The sequence below is a fragment of the Mobula birostris genome, chromosome 6 (assembly GCF_030028105.1).
Source record: "Mobula birostris isolate sMobBir1 chromosome 6, sMobBir1.hap1, whole genome shotgun sequence".
Taxonomy (NCBI): Eukaryota; Metazoa; Chordata; class Chondrichthyes; order Myliobatiformes; family Myliobatidae; genus Mobula; species Mobula birostris.
This window is the reverse complement of record NC_092375.1, coordinates 127,743,280-127,762,935: the sequence shown is the minus strand read 5'-3', so window position 1 is coordinate 127,762,935 and position 19,656 is coordinate 127,743,280. Positions and strand designations below refer to the sequence as shown.

Below are 19,656 nucleotides of genomic sequence, written 5' to 3'. Positions count from 1 at the left end.
AATATCATGTTTATGATTTGCTGAAGGTCTTACATTGCCTCAGTAGAATTCTTAGCACTGGAATGGAAGCAGGTTATCCTCAGCCTTAAGGAACCGCAGTAGGGTGAAGAAATTAATTTCTGTAAACTCTTCAGTATCTCTGTTTGAGGTTGTCATATTTAAGTTACCATTTGTGCTTTATAGGTGTACTGTTCTCCATTCCTAGAGACTGGAAATAATTCTATTTGTTTTTCTCCCCTCAGTTCTGATGTATTCTATTAACTATCTAGAAAGAACAACTGCAGAGGGGAAATTTTTGTACATCTATCCTTAGCACTGACAGGCAGGGGTAATTCATACTCCAGCTGCCATATGGGGACAGCTCCAAGGTCAGGGGATGCAATGAAGTGATGGAAGGGATTTGTAAAATATGGGTAACAAAAGTCACATTGCTGCCCACTTAGCATGCATGCTCAATACTACTCCTTTCCAGGCAGGTAAATGTGAATAAGGCCAGTAAAATGCCAAAGGGTTTCAATGAACACAAAAATAATTTCACAGACTACAGCCATTGTGCAATATAAATTTAATCACAAGACATAATCTATCTAGTTCAAATTCCAATGTCAGTACATGATGCAGACAATTTTATATACATAGAGTCCACAGAAAGCCATTGTACATATTAGATACACTGGCCAACGACGGTTTACTCAATGATGAAAGTGGTGGAATACAACAGTTAAGGTACGCCACTGAATTATTGTTGGGAGATTTCAAGGTATTACATTGCCACAGAGAACTTCTCTACACCGTGCAAGTGTTGATCCCTCTGGGGCAGGTGAACAACAGCCAGCTAGGAGGTAAACTGTTTTCATGCTCTGGTGCACAGCCTCTAATGAAAGGTTGCAGACGGCCTACGTTGCACCCTGTATTCATCAAGCAGACCCGAGTTTACCAGTTGGCAAAGGAGACTTTCACTTTCCACCAGACGGACAGAGTAATAATAATCCATCCTGCTACCTTGCCTTGATTGAACACAACAGTGACAACACAAAGGACCTGTTCACTTAGCTTTGGCTGGAATGGCCACATGATCAGGGCATGCTATAGTAATACTTAAAGGGAAATGCCACCTTAATACTTAACAGATGTTTATTCATTTGAAAACACTGGGATAAATGCATGATGTATTTTCAACAATAATCCACGGCTGAGTTTCTGAAACATTGACAACACTTTCTTAAGATAAACCTGCTATGAACTGGGGTTAAGCTTCAAATTTTAAATGTGGGGTTGTTAAAAGAATCTAGTAAAATCAACCACAATTAATTCCAGGATCAATACATTTCTGAAAATGAGAATCAGTATTATTCACTTTCTGGCCCTTCATTGCAATCGAGTGGCGATTTAAGTAACATCAGTAAATTTCGGAGGTTGACATAAGTGTACTCAAAACAAGTGTTAAAAGTAGGAGTGTGCATTCAGCACTAGAATTGACTGACACAGAATGTACAGACACAACAGCTATGCTTTCAGAATTATTTTTGGGAAATGCTTTGCTGTGGTTAGATGTGGGGAGGTAGTTATCTCAGTGCTGTGTTTGCATTTCCTATGAACGACTGGAGAAGTTAGCTAAGACGCTCACTTTGTGACTTGGTCTTCGGCACCCCTCCCCACTCATTCCCAGTCACATGTGATTGTCTAGAAAGACTGAAAGAATACTGTTCCAACCATCCCCACTTCCTTTCTCTGTGCTTTCACCCTTCAGACAGACTCGAGTTATTGCACTGAGTGGAAGCATTAGACTACTTTCACCAAAAGCCAATCAAGTAAAAATACTAAGAATACTGTTTGCTTTGTTTGGAGTTCTTGTAGTTGCAGAACTTGAGGAGAGGGAAGGGGAGGGGAAGGGGAGAGAGAATATCTTGCTCTAAGAGTGCAAGGGAGATTGCCTCTTCAGGGCCAATGCTGTTACCACTTGGGGTGTAAAACTCCTTTAGTCTGAAAGTGTGCCTAAAGCACCAAGGGATGTTCTAAGTTTCATGTGCTCTACAGGAGCAAGCTATTGTACACCAGTTCACAGTTGGACACAGTAAAGGGGTGAAATGTATTGGTGGGGGAGACACAGTGCTAGCAAGCTGCCTCTCTCAGAAACCAGACTCCACACTGAGGCTCCTCCGGTTGACGTGCTCCACTTTCCCTGTGATGTAGTTGTCGAAGCCAGTCTGGTACTTGGCCAACATCTTCAGCAGAGGCCGGAGCCTCAGCCACCACTGCTCCTTGGGCATCCGGTGCCTGGAGACACACGTAGAGAATGAGAGGATCAATCCCAGCCAGCTACAGTCACAATCCCAACCCCATCTCTTCCATCAGATCCATTTACATCCTCCATCCAACAAGTGTCCATTCCTACTGATCAGCACAATGTCTGACCCCCACCTCCACTCGGTTTTCTTGCCCTTCTAATAGCCTTTTATCTTCCTGGTGATGAAGAGGTGTGGCCAAACAAGAGTGCACTGTTATGTAAATCAAATTACAGCACCACATACATTAGGAAGAACTCCAACTTTTGTGGGAAGATCCCCCCCCCCCCACCTCAACTGCTGAGGTTTGGTTGGGGGGAAAGGAGGGGAAAGAGTTCAAATAAAAATGAAAATTCCAACAACCTGAAGGTTATCGCTGGCACTGGGGATATGGATAAATAATAACAAATGCCCATCAACCAGAGCAGAAAACAGAGTTTCAGAGGATGATGACTGCCCCTGTGGTAATCAGTCCCCCATACACTGGAGGTAATGCAAGTCACATGTGTAGTGTCTGGTCCTACAGCGTTTGATTGCACCTCAGTCCTTCTAGACACAGACTCGAGCACCGGACTTCCACTGAGATGAGTTTGGGATTGGTGGCTATGAGTGATGATGTGGCAGGCCCATCTCTTGACAAAGGGTCGCTTGGTGCACACTGTCTACATGTGCAGGTTCAGCCCCTGTTGCTAATTGAGAGGACCTCGTGTACAAAAGTGACTTCTTGCTGTGTCTGTGACTTTAGTTGCCAAGGGTACTAAATCTGGAGATCCCCTCTTCCCTTCAAAACCTCTCTTTGTCCCAGCCTCTGACAACCTTCAAAGTTCAGTGTAAAGTTATGTCTCTTACACCCACAGAAAATGTCTGGGGGCATTTTTATTATTTTAGAGGCATTGCCTTAATGAAGACTAATGTATTGTTAATCACATGAAATCTAATGCTGGGATATGGACTGCTTAGTGCAAGGAACCATTCTCGCTCACTTTGTGGACACCTTGTGTTCATCATAACCCCACCCAACAGCTCCTTGAAGGGCCAAGGTCCTGAGCCTCTACACCCACCCCCAAATCCTCAGCCACTTACTCAAAGTCGGTTTCCCCCTTCAGTTCTGTGACAGGTCGGAAAACCAGGGCCTTCCTGTTCATTCCCAGGACACAGGCAGTCTCCGGACAGTTGGCGAAGACTCTCCCTACGTAAGAGGAGGCAAGTCGGTTACAAAGAGAGTGATTACAACGAAGACACCATGAAAGTCTGACATTACTGCTGTTTCCCCATTGTTGCAAGGTCATTCTGCTGCTCAGGAATTGTGCAGGGGGCATTTCTTAGATTCGGTACCTGGGAGAAAGTGATGCTCAGTGTACTGGTGAACTTGACAGGTGCTTTAGAAAGGTCACCTCAAGTCATTCTTGGGCAGAAGAGCAAAATGACGGGCATTGCAGTGGTCAATGCAATCAGTTTTCCTCCCAGAGCTGTGGAATCAAGAATCGGAGGGCATAGGTTCAAGGTGAGAGGGGAACATTTTATGGGAACTTGAGCGGCAATGTTTTAACACAAAGGATGGTGTGTATGTAGAATGAACTGCCAGAGAAAATAATGGAGGCAGGTGTAACAACAACTTTTAAAATACAGGTGGATAGGTACATGGGTTAGAAAGGCTTAGAAGGTTATGGGCCAAACACAAGCAAAAGTGACTTGTTTGTATGGGGTATGGTTGGTTGGCAGGCATAGCCAGTTGGGCTGAAGGGCCTGTTTCTGTGCTATATAACTCTATGAACTCAATTAAAGATTTGAAGACATTGCTGGTTCCAGAAGCACCTGAGGTTTCTCTCTACTTGCTCAATGTTTAGGGGGACACTGTTGATTTCCTTCCCCTGCTTCCTGTTCTCCACTTCACAAGCCACATGGAAGTACAAGTTTCTTCACTGCCCTAAGAAACATTTCTTCACCAATTCCTGCTACAGAATTGTGCCATGCCCGAGGCAGTGCAGACCAAAATGGCTCACCCCCAACTCAACCCCAGAGCCAGGCCGCGCAGCATACCTTTCCTGTAGGACTCCTGGAGCTTCTCCGTAAGCCACTGCACAGCCTTCACACCCAGTTTTGTACCAAAGTTCCTATCGAATGGGGTAGGAGCACCTCCCTGATGATAGAGAGAGAGGAAAGCAAAGTGAAAGCTCATGTGCGGGAGAAGGGTGGCAAACAGAATGTGCAGGAAAGGGGTCAAAATCCTGAAGTGTGGTCCTATTGCTCACCTTCCTGGTCACTGTGATGTGGGCACTGATGATCTGGGCTCAGCAAGGGGCATTTGCTGATAATAAACACCAGCATTATTAAAGTGCCCAGACATGACCCTCATGCCACCAGGAGTTCAGCAGCTCAACCATCGCAAGAACAGACGATGGGCCACAAGACACGTGATTGTTTCTGCAATCAATCCCACCATAAAGTATCCCATCTGTCATAAGTTCCCTCCACCCCCGCCCCACATCCCCTGACTGTGCTGACCTACCCAACCCTTCCCACAGTACTCTGGACATGCCCTCTGCAACCCCAATCCGCACTGCTGCCGGCCAGGATTCTGAAATGTTAAAGGTCTGATAGATCTCAAAAGCCACACATTTTCCACTGGCATCACACACCCTGACCATTTCGGTTCTAAACACCATGCAGTTATCCTGGCAAGCCCTGTAAAAACTGTTATACTTCAATGAAATCTGCTCTCATTCGAAGCTCAAGCGAATACAGGCGCAATCTACTCGATTGCTCGTGTGATAACCTCACCATCCTCGAAATAATGTGACACACCTTCACTGCATTACCTCACCAACAAGGATATCACTCCTTGGGGTTACATTTGTGACTTTCTAAACTGTGGGATTGGTTGTTGAATCTACAAAGTTTTAGACATCTGGGCATCCACTATTCTTACAAGCCACCTGTTTCAAAACCCAAAGTATAGGTCATTATAGTCTGGGGGTCCATTCACTTATCCACTGTTGGATTCTCTGTTGATTAACTTTCTATGACCTTTACTATTCGTATGAAGATAGAAATATTTTCTTTTGTGAAATTTCACTGCCATTTCTTGCTCTTAAAATAATTTCTATTGTTTTGATTTGTAAAGGAGCCACACTAAATTTAACTAATCTTTTTGTTTTTAAATGCCTAATGAACAGCTCTAACATTCTGGGAATGTTTAAGATCCTGTTGGGCTCCAAGTTCCCAGATTCTCTAGGAATGAAGACTAAACTAGTAAGCACCTTGCTCCTTGTAAAGATCAAATAACTCAAGAATGTCAGATTGGGGATTATTGGGAGAAAAACCTGGAAACTGGAAATATCCAGAGAAGCACGGCACAGGGATTTATCCAAAACAGGATACGTTACTGGGAATGATTTAGCCAATTGCCTCTCCAATGGTTGTACAACTGAATAGCACCCCCCCCCACCCCCACTAAAGCTTCATTAGGTGGCCAGTAGGCTCTGTGCCCTCAGACTCACCTGTTGCATGTGGCCCAGCACATTGGTACGACAGTCAAATACGCCCTTCCCCTCAGCAGAGTACAGGTTGTACAAGAATTCCGTGGTATAGTGTGGGTGGCATTTCTCATTTCTTGATGGAAGAAGAAAGCTCATGTCAATTTCATATGGAAACATAAGAGACATCACCTCTGACAACACTGATTTTTTGGGGGGGGCAGATTGGAGGGAGGGGAAGAACCCACCTCATCTTCCCCTTCAGTCAACTACTTCACTACCTGGGAGGAGACTGGGAAACGCTTGCCCAGACCTTGTATTGTGGAGGTCAAGTTAGGCAACTTCCAGATCCAAGCTCAGGCTCAGCGTACTGGAGCTCGGAGTAGCAAATTGCAGTCCCAATTCCTGCTGATCACACAGTACTCCGTATCCTGTGTGTGTGTTGGAAGTGCGCAAACTGTTTCTCTTATAAGTCAGGACAGGAAGTGGCCCTTCCATTAAATCATGCCTGATTAGTTTCCTCATCCCATTTACACACCTCCAGCAAACACCTTGTGAAATTTTCAGCTACCCTCCCCAGTGCCCCCATTCACAGGTGTTTGCAGCACCTGGAACCATTGCCAGGACTGAGTGATGATGTGTGACCATGGTACCAGCTAACAAGGGGAATATATTCCAGTGATAACATTCCCACCTCTGAGCTAGAGTCCCAACCCAGATAATCCCCAGGGTCTGTCTGTACCAGCCTAATATACGCAAGGACAACTTGGATCAGACAGAGTCCAGCTCAACCACTAGTAGTTGGAGACAGAACGGTGCAGGACTAATCTGCCCTCCTGTGCCAAACTGGCTGACCTTGACCAGGGGACAACAGTGGATAATGGGCAGGTCACCTCCACAGAACAGGGAGCCTATTTTAATATCCTGTTGTAAAACATGTCCTAGCTGGCATTGGGTGAGAATGAAATTGGACTCTGCTGTAATGCTTTCAATGGCTAAATAAACTGAAATGTCAGGGAGGAGAGGTTAACCTCCTTCTGGTCATGGCAAAGTTTCTTTGGGGTGTGAAGGAAAATTCAGGAAAGGAAAAGGTCTTCCTCATCCACACTGAATAGCACAACAGTAGGGGTGAGCACAGCAGAGGTGGGCTGGAAGGAAGGACCAACTGAACTCACCTGACCATAGCTATTGTTCAAGTCTGCCAGTGGAAATAAGCTGAGAGGCTAGTATCCATGGCAACTGCAAATCCCTAGTCAGAGGCAACTGTCCAGCAATATTGTTCTCAACTCATCAAGAGATAAATCCAACACAATCCTAATTTCAGATTCAAGTCCTCTGAAAGAGGCCAAGCTTCAGTAAATGGGAGTGACCTTGGTATCTCAAAGGCTCCCTCTAGTGGTCAGCTCAAAATGGGGAACTTGGCTCAGTGCTCAAAGGACTTCAAATGGAGCACACAGACTGGATTTGGGCATCATACAGACCTGCTCTCCACTTGCGAGAAAAGAAAATCAGGATCAGCCCCAATCTGTGGTCTTGGGGAGGGAAGAGTATTTTCCCATTTTCAGGTAAGGATATGTATTTGGATTTCAGAATCACTTGATGTCATTAGTTTCTACCAATACTCATGTCAGACAATGGCAAACATAGCAGCCAAAATCATCTGTAACCTGTATGATGCAGACTGGAATACTGGAAACCACGTCCCTGCTGGGATATTGGCAGCACTGAGGACTCTGCTGCACACCCTTTACCAGTTGTGCTCCAGTATCTGAGATTGGAGTTATGGAAGCCAAGGGCCAGGTGAGGGTGTTGGCTGGAGACATCATGGCTGGTAGAGGGTGTGCATTCTCTTGGGTTTTGCAGGAGGCCACATCCTGCTTGCCCACAGAACGTACCTTATCACCAGCCCACGCTGCACTGTCGTCTTCATCTTCTCTGTCAGGTGCTCCACGTTGGCCTGCGGAACCCAGTGTCAGAAGGTAAGCAGCAAGGAAAAGGTGCTCCTAAACTTCCATCCCCTCCCACCCTCCGGACCCCAGAAATAAATGGCCAGCTCCCAAAAGAGTAACCCTGCAGAAACAGCCACACTCCACACTGCCACTCCCCACATCCCCGAAATAAATGGCCAGCTCTTAATGCAGTAACCCTGGAGAATCAGTCACACTCTCACACCCCACCCCCACACTGCCACTCCCCAGACCCCAGAAGTAAATGGCCAGCTCCCAGTGCAGGATATTTGCACCCTGGAGAAACAGCTGCACTGGCAAAAGGGCCCTGAAATCAGAAGGAAGGCAGAGATTTTGAAGTGCTGCAGAAGTAGGAAAGAACGAGTAAGGAAACCATCATGGAACCGTGATCCAGGATGCAAAGCTGGTAGAAGCTGTTGGGGGAATAATTGATCAGGAAATAATCCCCAGAGAAAAAGGTGTACTGAGTCGAAAAGCTCTTTCAGAGAGCTGGCACGGGGCTGAATGGCTATTTTTGTAGTTTCATGCTGGAGAAAACACTCATCACACCAAGGGGCGGCGAGGTCATGTATGGCTATTACAGCGCCTGCGACCTGGGTTCAATTCTGCCGCTGTCTGTTCGTTCTCCCTGTGAGCACGTGGGTTTCCTCTGGTTTTCCGTCACATTCCAGTAGGTCAATTGGTCACATGGGTGTAAATGGGTGGCACAGGATCATTGGGCCAGAAGGGTCTTTTATCATGCTTAAGTAAAAATAAAAACAAATACATTTAGCCTGAACCACCAAGTAAACTGAATTTCTGGCAGGAAACTGTGCCAACCGATGTAGGGGCTCTACTGAAGAGAGCACCCTGGCCGTGATGGCAGATTGCAGCAAGGAGCACCCTCAGTGTGGATTAAAGAGACTCGACACTAACCCCCATCCAGATCACAACTTACCGTCAGGTCATGGATATTGATCGGGTCTTCGTAGATGTAAGCAGCATCAGCCCCGACAGCCAGAGCAGTGGCGGAGGCCAGGTAGCCACAGTAACCTCCCATGGTCTCCACAATGAAGACCCGGCGCTTGGTTCCTGAAGCTGACTGCTTGATGCGATCACAAGTCTGTGGGGGGAGAACCGCAAATTAGACACGGACCCCGGGAAGGTGGGACAAAACGGGGGATAACCCGGTCTCAGGAGAGCCGTTAGCTGTGCTGGTCCCTTCTGAACACGTCCCACTTGAAATGGAGATCCATCCACTTTCCCACTAAACAACCAATTACCTTTTTTTAAACAATGTTATTAGGGAATATGAGCAATTCATCTCTTTCCAGGTCACAGGGAACTCAGTTAGCTCGAGTATGTCTGCTGAAGACTGGGGGTAGTATGTCTTCCATTTCCTGAACCTCACAGCACCAAGACCCAGTTCCTCCCTACCATCCACACCAAGGCCAGTGCAAACATCCTGCCTGCATTCCTTTTCAGCCCCACCCTCCCCACCAACACCAATCCTAGTGGGATACTTTCACCAGTAGGACTGCAAAGTTGACATGCTCTCTCATCACAACATGATCAGTAACTTCAATGGTCTCTCATTGAATACATTAATAAGCTTGGTGGGGTGAATGTGTTTCCATTCTATTGACCTGCTTGACAGGCTGAATGCTCTGGTGCCACCCAGTGCTCCAACCTGACCTTACCTCCATGGCTGCATTGACAGCAGTGTCACAGCCCAGGCTGAAGTCAGTTCCTGGCACGTTGTTGCTAATGGTGGCGGGGATGACACAGATGGGGACGCAGAGCTCCTCGTAGTGGTCCCGCCCCTCGGTCAACTGCAGAGCTGCTACAAAGGCCTGCGGTGGGATAAACAACTCCATTAAACCGTGTGCTCTGTCACCAACGCCTCCTAAAGTGGGGAACTCCTCAAAGATGAGACTGGTGGGATGTTCTGTTGCCGGAATAGGAGAGGGAAAGGAAGGCAGGAGGGCAAGGAATGCCTTTCACTAGTGGAGAATAAGGGAGCTTAACTAGGTTTGAAAGGTTCTTGGAAAGGAAGGAACAAACAAAAGATAATGGGTAATGATCACAGAAATGCACAGCAGGTCAGGCAGCATCTGTGGAGGGAGAAACAGTCCAAGCTAATCACCCTTTTGCAGAGCTGCTGACAGGCTCAGGGAAGGGTAATCGCCCCGAAACACTGACTCTGATTTTCCCTTTCATAGTTGTTGCTTGACTTGTGTATTTCAAAGCATTTTCAGTTTATTCCAGATATCCGGCCTCTGTAGCCTTTTTTTGCTTCAGTGAGGTGGGATCTACTAAAAGTTAATTAAAAGTCCGTAATATTTGTGGTGGAGTATGCTGGGGAGGGGTGCAGAGTTGGAACATTCCACAATTGTGCTCAAGTCAGCAAGGCCTTGAAGCCACGTACACTGACACTCACCCCCATACTTTGACAGCTCGACCCATGATCAGATACCCCATCATACCTTTGCTCCAACTAACCCAGTGCTGTAGCATTGCCTTTGACCTACCAGCAGAGGGACAGAAACACTAATTTAGCAAGGGATTTTTTTTTTAAAGAACTAAGGCAAGCAACATACCTCTTCCACTGAATTTGTGGGAATCACTTCCAAAAAACTATCATAAAAATTTGCAGGACTCTAAGAATTTGACACAAGATTAGAATCTTGTGTGTCTAAGTTCTCTGTGTATACCAATGGGAGTGCATAGCACAGCAAGCCATAGCAAGAGACAGCAGTATTGACTTATCACCCGCACGCACCAAGTTAAGGCAAACCAGATTCCATGTGTGTGGTCACTGGAAAACACGGCCAAATAGTAGGTTTGATGCTACAAGCTCAGCTAAAACATGCCACATATGATACAGGTGCAGTACCGTTGTACATTAACAGATGGCACTGATGAGAACTGGCCAAAACAACCTCATCAGCAGTCCACAAGATACCGTGTGAGCACGGAAACTGGGACAGTGTGAAAATGACCACGAATAGCACAGTGACTGGGATAAACAGAAGCAAAAAGCCGCACAGAATGAATGAGAATGTGGCACGTGCCTCACCTCAAACCCGCCAATGATCAGCAGAGCGTGGATGTTATGGTTACGTATTTGTTGCACGAGCTTATCCATGCACTTTTCGGGGAGTGTCCTGCAAACAAACAGATGAAATAGCAGCATGTAAACTAAGGTAGAGTGGACGCAAGCCTTTGATCAACAGACAGGGAGAAGTTGGAACTGTGTATTAGAATACAACAGTTACAGGGAGAGACTTAAAACAATGCAGAAAGTTATGAAGAATTAGCTGTTTGTGCAGAAGGAGGTGGGCACAGCGTCAGTGCCTGAAGGGGGAGGGAACTGAACTGCTGTGATCTAAAGCCCACTGCCTGCGCTCGGGTTCAATTGGAAAGGAACCGGATAAATACCCTCGGAGCTATTGTGGAAAAGGACCAATTCAATCAATCGAGTGCAGCAAGACTAGTTCAAATGATCCTGAAAATACTCTCAGTTGTTCTGATTAAACATAGTCAGATGCTGCAGAGAGTGTCCTGTCCACATGCAGCCATTACAGTCATCTCAGGGGCTGTGGTGATAACTACCGTTTAGTGCCCAGCAGCGACCCGCCTTGTCCAGTCCAGCCTCCAACATCACGCCAACTCACTTCCTTAATCTGCAGCAGAAAGAGAAGACAATTCCAGTGTCACTTTCATATTAGTAACAGAACACTGACAGTTTCATGCATGTAGCTCTTTTCTGAGAGCAGGCAAAATTTCTGGAGATATGTTGAATATCCGTCTACATACAAGTACATGGCTTCTGTCCTCACTGTAAGCAATGCCACAAAAGGGCCACCATTTATAAGGAAATGCAATGTGAGCAATGCCACTGGTGATCTATTAGTGACCCACAGCTCCACTGATTGAGCAATTCTGAGATTGCTCACATCAGTGCTATTTAAATATACAGTAGGTCTCACCTCTGGTGATGGGCAATATTAAAGAATATGGTACTTTTATCTCCAGGTAGACATATCACATCTCCCCCATGATCTCAAAGTGGAAGCATTGCTAATGCTGAGCAGCTCATGCCTACCTGGACAGAGTTAAACCATATCTGTGACTCATACTAGCATAACCACAGGGACCCCAATGTCTTGGAATTAAACACCTCTTACCTGCCCTGTGGAGAAACCTTCTAGCCCATCGCTAACAGTGTAGACTGTGTGACCAGCTGACAGCCCAACCCGGACTGCAGAACGCACGGCTGCATTCATCCCTGCTGCTGGAGCTCCAATATTCATGATGGCCAGATTGAAATTACTCTATGCAAACGAGAAAACAAAGCAAGATGTCAGCAAGGCATCGAATGGCCTCATCATGGGCACTTGCCCATTTATCAAAAGCAGTCTGCAATATACAGTCATGAGATGAGAACATCTGTTTCCACGTTTCCCTGGGCCACTCTCAGTTATCACTACGCATGGTGTATGTACAGGTCAGCAAGGGGTAGGGTACCAGACAAAATAATAGTTCTATTGTAACAGATCCTTTTTATATGGTGTAAAGAGGCTATGATAACTCAGCCACACTGGAGCTGGCTGTTAACAGCCAGCTGTCACTGTAGTTGTGCCTACTGTACATACACATAGTTGACCACTTTATTCGGTAAGCTTGCATGTTAATGCTAAAATATAATCAGCCAATCACGTGGCAGTAACTCAGTGCATAAAATCATGTAGACATGGTCAACAGGTTCCATTGTTGTTCACACCTAACATAAGAACCAGGAAGAAATATGATCCAAGTGACTTTGGCTATTGAATAATTGTTGCTGCCAGATGGGGTGGTTTGAGCATCTTAGAAACTGTTGATCTCCTTGGATTTTCACACATAACATCTCTAGAATTTACAGAGGATTGTGCAAAAACAAAGAAAACACCCAGAGTGACAGTAACTCAAATAACCACACATTAAAACAGTGGTGTACAGAAAAGCATCTCTATACACAACACATCCCACCTTGAAGTGCATGGACTATAGCAGCAGATCACTAACATATACTCAGTGACCATTTTTATCAGGTACAGGAGGTACCTAATAAAGTGGCCATTGAGTGTACTGTATATATCACCATACATGTACCATGCCCAAATGACAGATACAGCAGTAGAGGGGATTTGTGCTTAAAGCCATAACTGGGTATCTGAAGGAGAGCACTGTAGACAAGTAAAGAAAAGCAACTGATATAGAATGGGGCAGTTTAAGAAGAGAGTACTCAGCATCTCAAACGTGTTCTGCTATTCGATTAGATTGTGGTGCAGGTTTTCACAAATAAAATGACATGAGGCATTTTATATTTGAGAAAAACTGTAACAACTCATTTACTGAACTCCAAAAACTGAACATGAAGTGTGGTAACTGAACCTCACGAAATTATGTCATCACATCAGACCAGCCTCCTAAAATGAATCTGAACCTGTTGGTGGTTATGAATTCTGTACATTTCCACCAATTACCTTACCCTACACAGGACCACCCCTCACTCCCCAAAATTCACTAAAACCTGTCTGGAGCTCGGACAAGCCACTTGGCTCAGGTCCTATGTTCCATGGTGGAGGAACAGCAGGTGCTCCTGGCTCGTCCAGTGGTGTGTTGACATGCCCATGGTCAGGTCGTGATGGCAGGGGCATGGGAGCAGAATCCTCCAAATCTTGGTGGGCTGGTTTAAGGCGATCTACCGAAAGACATTCTGGTTTACCCCTCTGATTTATGATAAAAGTCTTTTCTCTCAGTTCCAAACTTCCTTACCCAACAGTGGCCATCTGTATCCAACTCAATTTATCCAGAGTTCCTTATTCTTTATGCACCCTGGGATGGGGGCTACTGAGGTGACTTTAAACTAGAATGGTTGGGGGGTGGGAATCAAATTAAAGAGGCTAGGCGTGAGGAGGTTAGTTCACTACAGGGGGATGGGAACCAGTGCAGAGAGGCAGAAGGGTGTAAAGTGAGGGTAGAAACAAAAAGTACTATGGAGAAAAGTAAAAGTGGCAGGCCGACAAATCCAGGGCAAGCATTAAAAAGGGCCACTTTTCAGCATAATTGTATAAGGGCTAAGAGAGTTGTAAAAGAGCGCCTGAAGGCTTTGTGTGTCAATGCAAGGAGCATTCGTAATAAGGTGGATGAATTGAAAGTGCAGATTGTTATTAATGATTATGATATAGTTGGGATCACAGAGACATGGCTCCAGGGTGACCAGGGATGGGAGCTCAACGTTCAGGGATATTCAATATTCAGGAGGGATAGACATGAAGGAAGGGGAGGTGGGGTGGCGTTGCTGGTTAAAGAAGAGATTAACGCAATAGAAAGGAAGGACATAAGCCGGGAAGATGTGGAATCGATATGGGTAGAGCTGCGTAACACTAAGGGGCAGAAGACGCTGGTGGGAGTTGTGTACAGGCCACCTAACAGTAGTAGTGAGGTCGGAGATGGTATTAAACAGGAAATTAGAAATGTGTGCAATAAAGGAACAGCAGTTATAATGGGTGACTTCAATCTACATGTAGATTGGGTGAACCGAATTGGTAAAGGCGCTGAGGAAGAGGATTTCTTGGAATGTATGCGGGATGGTTTTTTGAACCAACATGTCGAGGAACCGACTAGAGAGCAGGCTATTCTGGACTGGGTTTTGAGCAATGAGGAAGGGTTAATTAGCGATCTTGTCGTGAGAGGCCCCTTGGGTAAGAGTGACCATAACATGGTGGAATTCTTCATTAAGATGGAGAGTGACATAGTTAATTCAGAAACAAAGGTTCTGAACTTAAAGAGGGGTAACTTTGAAGGTATGAGACGTGAATTAGCTAAGATAGACTGGCAAATGACACTTAAAGGATTGACGGTGGATATGCAATGGCAAGCATTTAAAGGTTGCATGGATGAACTGCAACAAATGTTCATCCCAGTTTGGCAAAAGACTTTCAGTAGTCTGCATCCCAGGGTGCTTAAGGAAGTAGCCCAAGAAATAGTGGATGCATTAGTGATAATTTTTCAAAACTCGTTAGATTCTGGACTAGTTCCTGAGGATTGGAGGGTGGCTAATGTAACTCCCCTTTTTAAAAAAGGAGGGAGAGAGAAACCGGGGAATTATAGACCGGTTAGCCTAACGTCGGTGGTGGGGAAACTGCTGGAGTCAGTTATCAAGGATGTGATAACAGCACATTTGGAAAGTGGTGAAATGATCGGACAAAGTCAGCATGGATTTGTGAAAGGAAAATGATGTCTGACGAATCTCATAGAATTTTTTGAGGATGTAACTAGTAGAGTGGATAGGGGAGAACCAGTGGATGTGGTATATTTGGATTTTCAGGAGGCTTTTGACAAGGTCCCACACAGGAGATTAGTGTGCAAACTTAAAGCACACGGTATTGGGGGTAAGGTATTGGTGTGGGTGGAGAATTGGTTAGCAGACAGGAAGCAAAGAGTGGGAATAAACGGGACCTTTTCAGAATGGCAGGCGGTGACTAGTGGGGTACCACAAGGCTCAGTGCTGGGACCCCAGTTGTTTACAATATATATTAATGACTTGGATGAGGGAATTAAATGCAGCATCTCCAAGTTTGCGGATGACACGAAGCTGGGCGGCAGTGTTAGCTGTGAGGAGGATGCTAAGAGGATGCAGGGTGACTTGGATAGGTTGGGTGAGTGGGCAAATTCATGGCAGATGCAATTTAATGTGGATAAATGTGAAGTTATCCACTTTGGTGGCAAAAATAGGAAAACAGATTATTATCTGAATGGTGGCCGATTAGGAAAAGGGGAGGTGCAACGTGACCTGGGTGTCATTATACACCAGTCATTGAAAGTGGGCATGCAGGTACAGCAGGCGGTGAAAAAGGCGAATGGTATGCTGGCATTTATAGCGAGAGGATTTGAGTACAGGAGCAGGGAGGTACTACTGCAGTTGTACAAGGCCTTGGTGAGACCGCACCTGGAGTATTGTGTGCAGTTTTGGTCCCCTAATCTGAGAAAAGACATCCTTGCCATAGAGGGAGTACAGAGAAGGTTCACCAGATTGATTCCTGGGATGGCAGGACTTTCATATGAAGAAAGAATGGATGAACTGGGCTTGTACTCGTTGGAATTTAGAAGATTGAGGGAGAATCTGATTGAAACGTATAAGATCCTTAAGGGATTGGACAGGCTAGATGTAGGAAGATTGTTCCCGATGTTGGGGAAGTCCAGAACGAGGGGTCACAGTTTGAGGATAGAGGGGAAGCCTTTTAGGACCGAGATTAGGAAAAACTTCTTCACACAGAGAGTGGTGAATCTGTGGAATTCTCTGCCACAGGAAACAGTTGAGGCCAGTTCATTGGCTATATTTAAGAGGGAGTTAGATATGGCCCTTGTGGCTACGGGGGTCAGGGGGTATGGAGGGAAGGCTGGGGCGGTGTTCTGAGTTGGATGATCAGCCATGATCATAATAAATGGCGGTGCAGGCTCGAAGGGCCGAATGGCCTACTCCTGCACCTATTTTCTATGTTTCTATGTTTAATATGCTGATGCAATGAAAAGTTATCTCACTTAATACTTGATTTCCAACTCAACATCTTTGGGGAAAGTTTTTCCCAGAGTTTCACTGCACTTTGACTAAACTACTTCTTAGAATATCCCACAGAGTAAAATCCTAATTCCCACTCTTGTGGGACCTCCTCACAAAAAGAACTCGTTTCTCTCTACACCATTAAATCCTTTAATCATTTTAAGCAGTTAGCCCTCTTCATAATCATCCCCCAGACAATGGAATTTGGCCCTAATTTATTCAGCCAGTCATTGTAAACTGTTTTATTCCCAAAGTCATCACGGGGAGTCTGAACTGCAACACCTGCAAGAGCAACATATTCCTCTCCTGGGCCCAGATCTGAAAGCAGTTGTTAAGATGTGGTCTCACCAATGCTCTGTACAATGACTGGGCAAGTTCCTCCTACTTGTGACACTCAGGAAAATTTGTTGTGAATAATATAGCCTCTTATGATGTGTTGTTCTGCAGCCCATCCCCACACTCATCACATTACCCTCCTGTGTGCCTGTCATCCCAGGTCACTCTGGTAAGTGAACCCTGTGAAATGCTATCGCAGCCAAGATTGTGGCTTCGCTTGTCGTTCACCTGATGCACCCATGCAATAGGCTCAAACTGCAAATCGGATGCATTGCAGTCACAAAAGTTTACCTTAGTCACAGAAGGCTTCTGGTGTGCCAGTAGCTTGTAGATATTCCAGTTATTCTCAAAACTCCTACAACAAAAGAATACTCAATTACAGGTTAGATTTCATTTGAATTGTTTTCCAAATCTCCAGATGTCACAGTCAGGACTGGAACTCTTTTTTTTAAAAAAAACATATTGGGGAACATCCACAAAAAGTATAATTCCTGAGATGATGTTTAATAAGCGCTCCATGTGTAGAACAGTTGAAGAGCTCCTTATGCAGTTACCCAGAAAGTATTTCAGGAATGGTAAATGGAAGCTCCTAAATATTGTTGCTACATTTGAAGCATCATAAAATTGAAAAAAAACAATCTACATGATATTTTCTTGTGGCTGTATAACATTAAGTTTGTTTATTTACTGATTAGCATTAGGAGAGGCTGCCACTTAAGGAGGGAATGCTAAAGACCATTTAATTCCATAGACTTCTCAAACGCTGCATTCCCTTCAAGATTAATTGTCATTCAACCAATAAATGAATACAGCCAAATGAAACAGCGTTACTGCGGGGACAAAATGCACAACACAGTACCAACAGTCACACGCTGCACAAGGCACATATAAGATAGTCAGCACATACAGTACAAGATAGCAGTAAAACACAGTCACACAAAAAAAATCCTAGTCCCTGAGTCCATGAATGTTGCAGCAGTCTATAGTTGAACACAATCCAACTTGTTTTCTGCCAAGTGAACATAAACTCCAGCATGGACATCACGCCACACTGACTCCAGCACTCCAGTGGAGTGCCCGGCTCAGATGTCTCCTTTTAGGTGACACCACAGCTTGAGGCCTAGTCCTTGCTATGACCGAGGCCACACAGCTCCCCGCCGTTCACCAATAAACCAAAGAACTGGGCTTGTAGCATTCCACTCCACCGCTGTCCAACAGGGTCTTGCAATCACCAGAAAAGTGACGAGGATGATCACTCGCTGTTAGACTACACATCTCCTTCACGCACCAACACCCTCTGTCCCAGGCAGCATCATGATCTGCACCAAGTTCAGCTCCTTCAGTGTCTCTGCCAATGAGCACTTGCTGATGGGGTAAGACACGTAGTATTTGTTCTTAATGTTCAGCAGGGTCTTGCACTTGTAAAAATATGTTTAAAAAAGCCGGTAACACCCTCTTAATCACCTTCTCTAGTATCTCATCAAGAAAGTCAAGCAGATTAGTCACACATATCTTGGCTTTACAAAGTTTACACTAGTTACACCCTTTGTCAACTCAAATTTCTTCAAATGTCAATAAAAGCTTCCTTGCTTCTAAAACCTTTCTCCAACTAAACAGTAGTCACCTGGCAGATCAACGCACCCTCTCTGAATGTTACTAGTGTCATTTTCCAGACGTCAAGCTATCCTGTAACTAGGAACACTCAGAGGATTATAGCAAGTCCTTCTGCAGTCTTTACCCCACTTCTCTAAGCAACTGCACTGTATCTTCACTGGGAGATACGCTAACTTTTAAGCACAACCTCTCCTTATCAATTGTCACCTCATCCAAGAACTTTATTACCTCCAATTCTACTGCTATTTTGGTAGCATCCTCTTCTTTGGTAAAGAGTAACGTTCAAGTACTTGGTTATTATGTCCTTTACTTCTTTGCAAAGAGCATCTTCTTTATCAGCCCTGCTACTTACAACTACTGACTCTTATCCAGTTAAAAAAAAGTCACAATAAATTCTTAAGTGCCACACTTACTTCCATTGATGTGACAAACGTTTTACTATTCAACTACATCAATAAAGCAAACCATCTGGTCACCACCACATTCGTGAGCTCTGGATCTTTCTATGCACAATCTGGCTCCACTATTCTTTCCATCACAATACTGAACACACATCAAAGTACTCAATTGGTTATAAAGTAATTGGAACATCTCAGATATAGATGAGAGCTCAATTTATTGAGAACAAAGACTGAGAGGAAGCGGAGAAGCAAGGTCTTACCTGCCACGCAGCGTTATGGCTTCATCAAATCTCTTCTCATCCATTGCTTTCTGAACATCCTTAGTCTAGAAATGAAGCAAAAAGTATGTGTCCAGCCTCTGACAATAAAAGCTAATTACCCTCTGTTTTAAAAAAAATGTTTTCTCATTAATTCTCCTAACCCTCATGTAAAGGTATTGATCATCGATGGTGTATGGTTCCATGGATACCAGCAGCACTTATTTACATCAACAAATGAGCTGTGGAATGTTTCACTGGCACACTTGGTCCTGTTTTCACCTTGAACAGACCTCTTGTACAGTAAAGCTGACTCATAGCCACACAATCCACTGTGTTATGATCTTAGAACATAGAAATCTACAGCACTTTACAAGCCCTTCGGCCCACAACATTATGCTGACCATGTAATCTACTCTAGAAACTGCCTAGAATTACCCCACTGCATAGCCATCTATTTTTCTAAGCCCCATGTATCTAAGAGTTTCTTAAAAGACCCTGTTGTACTTGCCTCCACCACCATCACCGGCAGTGCATTCCACACACCCACCACTCTCTGGGTGAAAAACTTACCTCTGACATCCCCTCTGTACCTGCTTCCAAGGACCCTAAAACTATGCCCCTCATGTTGGCCATTTCAGCCCTGGGAAAAAGCCTCTGGCTATCCACAATCAATGCCTCTCATCATCTTATACACCCCTATCAGATTACCTCTTTTCCTCCATCACTG

The 19,656-nt window shown here is 45.0% G+C and overlaps 1 protein-coding gene across 3 annotated transcripts in view; it reads right to left on the bottom strand.

Annotated features, from left to right (window-relative positions):
• Nucleotides 1-550: 550 nt before the first annotated feature.
• The window catches only part of LOC140199351 (ATP-dependent 6-phosphofructokinase, liver type-like), a 53,048-nt gene continuing 33,942 nt past the window's right edge, over nucleotides 551-19,656 (bottom strand). For all 3 annotated transcript variants that reach the window (XM_072261251.1, XM_072261253.1, XM_072261252.1), the window contains 12 exons: nucleotides 18,930-18,994; nucleotides 16,946-17,009; nucleotides 11,898-12,044; nucleotides 11,323-11,393; nucleotides 10,787-10,874; nucleotides 9,408-9,560; nucleotides 8,666-8,830; nucleotides 7,657-7,718; nucleotides 5,786-5,897; nucleotides 4,326-4,425; nucleotides 3,369-3,474; nucleotides 551-2,277 (listed from right to left, as the gene is read on the bottom strand). In XM_072261251.1, coding sequence (XP_072117352.1) covers nucleotides 2,130-2,277; nucleotides 3,369-3,474; nucleotides 4,326-4,425; nucleotides 5,786-5,897; nucleotides 7,657-7,718; nucleotides 8,666-8,830; nucleotides 9,408-9,560; nucleotides 10,787-10,874; nucleotides 11,323-11,393; nucleotides 11,898-12,044; nucleotides 16,946-17,009; nucleotides 18,930-18,994 — 1,281 coding nt within the window. In that variant the 3' untranslated portion in view covers nucleotides 551-2,129. The remainder of the gene's footprint in view (nucleotides 2,278-3,368; nucleotides 3,475-4,325; nucleotides 4,426-5,785; nucleotides 5,898-7,656; nucleotides 7,719-8,665; nucleotides 8,831-9,407; nucleotides 9,561-10,786; nucleotides 10,875-11,322; nucleotides 11,394-11,897; nucleotides 12,045-16,945; nucleotides 17,010-18,929; nucleotides 18,995-19,656) is intronic.